The 6,000-nt window shown below is 36.3% G+C and overlaps 1 protein-coding gene across 4 annotated transcripts in view; it reads left to right on the forward strand.

Moving 5' to 3' along the window:
* Positions 1 to 2,675, forward strand: part of sf3b1 (splicing factor 3b subunit 1) — a 64,759-nt gene extending 62,084 nt beyond the window's left edge. For 2 of the 4 annotated variants that reach the window (XM_033023706.1, XM_033023707.1), the window contains 2 exons: positions 1,252 to 1,468; positions 2,125 to 2,675. In XM_033023706.1, coding sequence (XP_032879597.1) covers positions 1,252 to 1,468; positions 2,125 to 2,283 — 376 coding nt within the window. In that variant the 3' untranslated portion in view covers positions 2,284 to 2,675. The remainder of the gene's footprint in view (positions 1 to 1,251; positions 1,469 to 2,124) is intronic. The other 2 variants (XM_033023709.1, XM_033023708.1) reach the window with 1 other exon arrangement.
* Positions 2,676 to 6,000: the final 3,325 nt, after the last annotated feature.

Here is a 6,000-nt window from a genome sequence, read left to right on the forward strand (position 1 = left end):
GGGATAACATTGCCTCCCTCTCTTGAGGGAATACTTCTCTATCAAAGATGTCATTTTTGAATAAGATATTAAATTTGCAGCAGATCCCATGAAACCTTTTCAGAAAAGTCAGAAGGATCATTAGTATCCTAGTCAATATTTATTTGTCAGCATTAGTTTATCTGGATATGTTTGCTGTATGGAGTAAATAAAAGGAAAGTAAAGCTGTAAGTGCTCCATTGATTTCATTGGGAGAAAACATTGATACATTGGTGGTAAGCAAACATGTTCCATCTAACTGTTTAATAGTCCAATAATCATTTTCAAGAAATGCTGTTAAAATATTGTCTTGAAACATTTGTGAAATAGCCTAGTGCTAAAGGCAACATTTTTTGCTTTTAATTAAATATCATAAAACTGTACCAAGCTATTATTTCAAAAATAAAGCAGTATTTTAGACATAAAACATTTATTTAATTCCTTTTATTACTCAAATGCTCTGACACCAATGAAGTACAGGTAATTCAGTAATAACTTGGGTTTTTATGGTGTAAATTGGATATATTTGTATTGTATGGAGAATTGATTATAACACCATCTATTGAGCACTAGAGAGCCCCCTTTCCCCCACTGACACAACTGTTTTAATAGTGTGATTTTTCTATAACGAGGTTTCTTAGGAATGCAACTGTCGCAGAATTTCCTGTAGAATCTGGGCCATTGTTATTTCAGGAAAATGCAGAGCAAGATAATCTCAAACTCCTTGTCAGTTACTTTAATTTCCCATTGATAATTTCATAAGTGTTGGGTTCGATGTGTTCTTAAAAGAGAGCTTTTTCTGTTTCACTTCTACGTGACTGTCTTGTTTCGTAATAGTCTGGCAGCACTAATAATCTTCTTGACAAAATTGTGTCTGAGACAAATATGACCTTCACTTTAGTCAAATGCTGACCTCTGTTTGCTTCCTTCCTCTTCAAGCTCAACTTGTACATTACCAGAGCTACTTAACTCTTGTAGCCATTTATAGTGTGGTGCAGGCTGCTTTTCCATTTCAAAGACAACTGGGGGGGGGGGGGGGGACTAAATGGTTGTTGTTAATCTAAATAACAAAAGTAATTATGGTAAAACCTTGCAGTTTTTTGTTTACTGTATCTGTGGTTTGCTTTTAAAGAATCTTGATTTTGAAATATTCATTTTAACAAATATTATGTTGCTCAATAACACAAAACTTGCAATAACAGGTTAATGTGTTTTTTGTCTTCTCTACTTTAGAGACCTGGTTCATAGACAGACAGCTAGTGCAGTTGTGCAGCACATGTCCCTGGGAGTATATGGATTTGGCTGTGAAGATGCTCTAAATCACTTGCTAAATTATGTATGGCCAAATGTGTTTGAGACATCACCACATGTTATCCAGGCAGTAATGGGGGCATTGGAGGGTCTAAGGGTTGCATTAGGACCTTGCAGAATGCTACAATATTGTTTACAGGTAAGTTCAAATCACTTTCCTGTCATATATTTGGATTAGATTAGTTTTGGGCACAAAATTGTCAGCCTACTACTTTCACAAGATATGTAGTTTTGCAAGTATCTTTATCCTGACACACTTCTGGAAATGTCCTTGCATGTCATCTCCGATGTTATCAAGAAGGTGCATGAGTGACTAAGGTACGAGCTTTTTACCCCCTTCCTGGGGAAGGAGCTTGATTTTCTCACAGTAACACATTTTATCCTTGGTGCAAACGAATGTCCTACTACTTTTAAGAAATTGCAGTCCCACAACCGAATACTGGTGAAGATTTACAAAGCATATTAGAGCAATTGTTTTCCTGGTTTTCTACATGGTTTCCCAGGGTATGACCAATTTTATGGAATTGAAGGTTAATAAACTACACGCTTAGATTAGACCATTCACTTTGCCAATCTGATTTAATTCATCAGTACTGTATGTTACACTTTTATAGCACAATAATTTAAACATTTCAATCCGTTCATTGAGTTTTTTACTAGTATTAATGGACGAAGGAAAGCATATTCCTGAAGTCATTTTGTCTTTAAACATTTTTTTTTGTGGTTTCTCACTATTGAAATACTCATTGCCCCATCAGCAACATAGTAAACTTTTACCTTTCTTCTTTTTGAAAGGGCTTGTTCCATCCAGCCAGAAAAGTACGTGATGTATACTGGAAGATCTACAACTCGATATACATTGGTTCACAGGATGCCCTAATTGCACATTACCCAAGGATCTTTAATGATGACAAAAATACACATGTCCGCTATGAACTGGACTACATCTTGTAAAGCAAGTTATTCTTTGCATTGTCTTTGTTGCCTGCTATCTTGCTGCATTGTAATTGCCCTTGGCTACCCAATCTTATGCTGTGCTACAGATGTGACGTGATGACGGTCTGAAATAAAAACATTGATCATCTAATAAAAAACATTGATCATCTTGTTGGAACGGATTGTAAAAGTAGTAAGTGAATAGGGCTAGTAGTACAATTTTATTTTTAATGGGACTTAAAAGCTGTAAATTTTGTCTCATTACTTGTTGTTAAATAGCTAAATCTTATCGTGACCAGCAAGATGATGAACATTCAATTCACAGTTCATTTGGATTTGTCTTTATTGAGATTTAGATTTCATTCCTTGTGTTGACAGGTTGTTTCTTAAAAAAATAAACATAAAAAGTCCAGTTTATATTTCTCAAGTTATTTTTGAGGTGCTTTGAAGAAAGTTTTAAGATAACTGTTTTTCAGTCAAAGGAACACATTACCTTCATTAATTTGTAGGACAATTAAATTTCCCCAATTACCTTTAAGTGACTGAGTGTACTTTTTCTACTTTTGCTAAATATAGTGATCAACTTTGCATGATCTTTTCTATTGTTTGTGACAAACATCTTCAGGGATAACTTTGAGGATTATTACTTGTACCAGGACTGACTTGATGCTGAATAAGCGCAGGCAAAGATCCCTGGACAGAAGTGAGAAATCTATCATTAAATTGACAAGTTGAATTAATTCATTAGCTTCTGAGATCCATGGCACCACAAATTGTAAAATGCTCGTATATCCCTGTGAAACAATACATCCTAGTCTACCTTTTATTGGAAAAATCATGTCACTGTTAATGAAAAGGAGAAAACATACCATGATTGCTCATCCATGGAGCTAAAATGTGGGACAACATGTAACTACTAACAATAGAAAACTCGCCAAAATATCAAAGGCTCTCTTTTGTGCCAGATATTTTGGGATCAATTGTCTTTAGTGGGTTTTACTCAATTAAGTTAACAGTGACATTTAGAATTGCGTAATTCCTCCAAATATGCGGAGGTGGGTTTATGACATTGTTTTGCTGCCATTAAATCTCTTTAGCATATGTTGTAAATACGCTACATTCTCTCTTGTAATATTTATAAAACCTTTAAAGCTAAAGCTACTGCAGTACGAATTTTGGGATTAATGTTATGATCAGCTTTATCTCCCACTCTGACATTTTGACTGAAATTAATTTTGGAAACTTGTGAATCCAGCCAACATAATAAACACGTCACTCGTTGGTTATGTGGTCAGCTTCACATATGATTTCATATTCCACAACTGGTAGGCTTGTACTTTGGTTTAAATAATTCACTGCAGGCATACTTGGTGTTGTAATAAATATGTCTCTCTTTAAGATGCCTCCTGGTGCTTTTTTTTTAAATTAGATGAAGTATTGTAGAGGTCTTTATTAAAACGTGGAAACAATTTTTTGAAAATATATAAATGCATATTTTATCAGCACTTATGCACTTGCAGGTATGTTACAATTACTCTTCCGTTTTAGATGAGTAAGCTATTTAATTATTTTCTGTTGTATCTTTTACATTTCCCAACATATGAAGTCCCTTAAGAATTATCCTGCCCTATATATTGCTAGTTTTCATTTGAATAATATGGTGTGTTTGAGCTACTTGTGCCTTTTCCCTGCAATTGTGGCCATACTCTTTCAATTGAAGTAGGAATTTTGACTGACTTTGCCCATTGGGTTGAGATGGCAATTAATGATACTGTTTTACCATCACCACCCAAATGGATGTTTATTGTGGTAAAGGTTGATTTCTAGTTTTGATTGAGATGGGTGAGTGATGCTGCTTTTGGTGCAGTCAGCTCCTTAAATATTCGGTGTAGATTTTACAGTTAAATCTTCATATTTTAATTAAAGTTCATGCTACAACTCAAAACCAATATAATTCATTTGTTTAATATTGCTGAGAAAAAATAATATTGTCAGTGGTAGCCCCAGGATGTTGTTTGATGAGGTACTTGACGAAGATAATACCATTGCAGGTCTGGGATAGGTAAATAGACTCGTGGGTTGTTGTTTTGATGGTGTGAGTGTTACTTGGCACTTAGTAATATTCCTGAATACACTCATAAGTGTAGCTGCACATCAGCATGGACTGCTTTAGCTGTAGAATTGAATATTCTACAATTGTTAATTATCCTCCCCACTTCTGACTTCAAGATGGAAATAAAGTTATCGATTAATCATCTGAAGATAGCTGGGCTTGGAACCACCATTTGTGTGAACCATGATATCAACCATTTGTTTTTAAGTTGATGCCCATTGACTTCTGCTTTCAGGGCTCCTTGATGTCATACTTGAAATGTCTTGCTATTAGGGTAGTTATTCTCACATTATCTCTACGGTTTCTCTTGGGGCCATAGTTGGACCCAGATGGTGATGAAATTAGGATATTAATTAAACCAAAATTGGCATTGCTGTACAGGTTATTGGTGAGTGTTGCTTGATAGCACTGGAAAGCCTTTCATATGTTGGGTGATTTATAGTATATTACATGGACAGTAAGTGGCTAAATTGGATTTATCCTTTTTTGTTAACAGAACATGACTGGGCAATGTTATAACAAAATTGCACCAACATAACGAGAGACGATTGTAATATGTTTGGCTATGACATTACAGGTTTATGGTGATGTACTTTGCTGTTGCTTCTGCTTGTTTACAATATCTTGTGAATGACCAGTTTTGAGTTGCCAAATTTGTTCTGAGTCTCTTGTACCATAATTGAATTGCTGGCAATGTAATTGAGGATGTGTTCAGTCCGAGTAAAGAACTTGGCCTCTACAAAGACTGTACCGTTGAGATTTGCATAGCTGTTATGGGCAATGGCAGATTGGTGAGGGTGTTGTGAAATGGGTTTATTCCATCATTATTTATTCAGTACCTGTCACAAACATTTAATGCTTTGCTTCTTGACCTATTACCAATCAGCTTTGCTTTTCCTAATTATCTAGACACCTTTAAAATATCACATCTCCCCTCAACCTCTTCTGTTACAAGATAATCTAGCTTCTCCACTGTAATAAATATTGATCATCCCTTGAAACATAATAATAAATACCTTGTGCCCCCCTACCAAAGGCCTTTGCATCTTTCTAGATGTGTGGTAGCCAGAAACGTGCACAAAATTCCTGAGAGCAATGAGCTGCCAAATCTCTCGCCCTCAGCCATGTTTTAATAATACCTATAATATCCCAGTCCCATGTTACTATCCATGCCCGGGTTGATCTGTCTTACATGTCAGGCCTCTTGCCTATAATAAATGCAGTTATTCCCCCACTTCTTGCAATGGTCCTGCCTGTCCCTGGCACCCAGGAAGCACCAAACCATCCATGTATGTTTAAGAAGGAACTGCAGATGCTGGAAAATCGAAGGTAGACAAAAATGCTGGAGAAACTCAGCGGGTGAGGCAGCATCTATGGAGCGAAGGAAATAGGCAACGTTTCGGGTCGAGACCCTACTTCAGACTGATCTTTCTGTCTGAAGAAGGGTCTCGACCCGAAACGTTGCCTGACCCACTGTTTTTCTCCAATGTGGAGAAAGGTCACACTATCTGTGCATACTCTGCCTTTCCTGGTGTCAACCAACTATCTACTGACTGCACCTTGGGTGTGACTATCTCACTGAATCTCCAATCTATGATTCTCTCAGCATCACGGATACTCCT

The sequence above is a fragment of the Amblyraja radiata genome, chromosome 7 (genome assembly GCF_010909765.2).
Source record: "Amblyraja radiata isolate CabotCenter1 chromosome 7, sAmbRad1.1.pri, whole genome shotgun sequence".
Taxonomy (NCBI): domain Eukaryota; kingdom Metazoa; phylum Chordata; class Chondrichthyes; order Rajiformes; family Rajidae; genus Amblyraja; species Amblyraja radiata.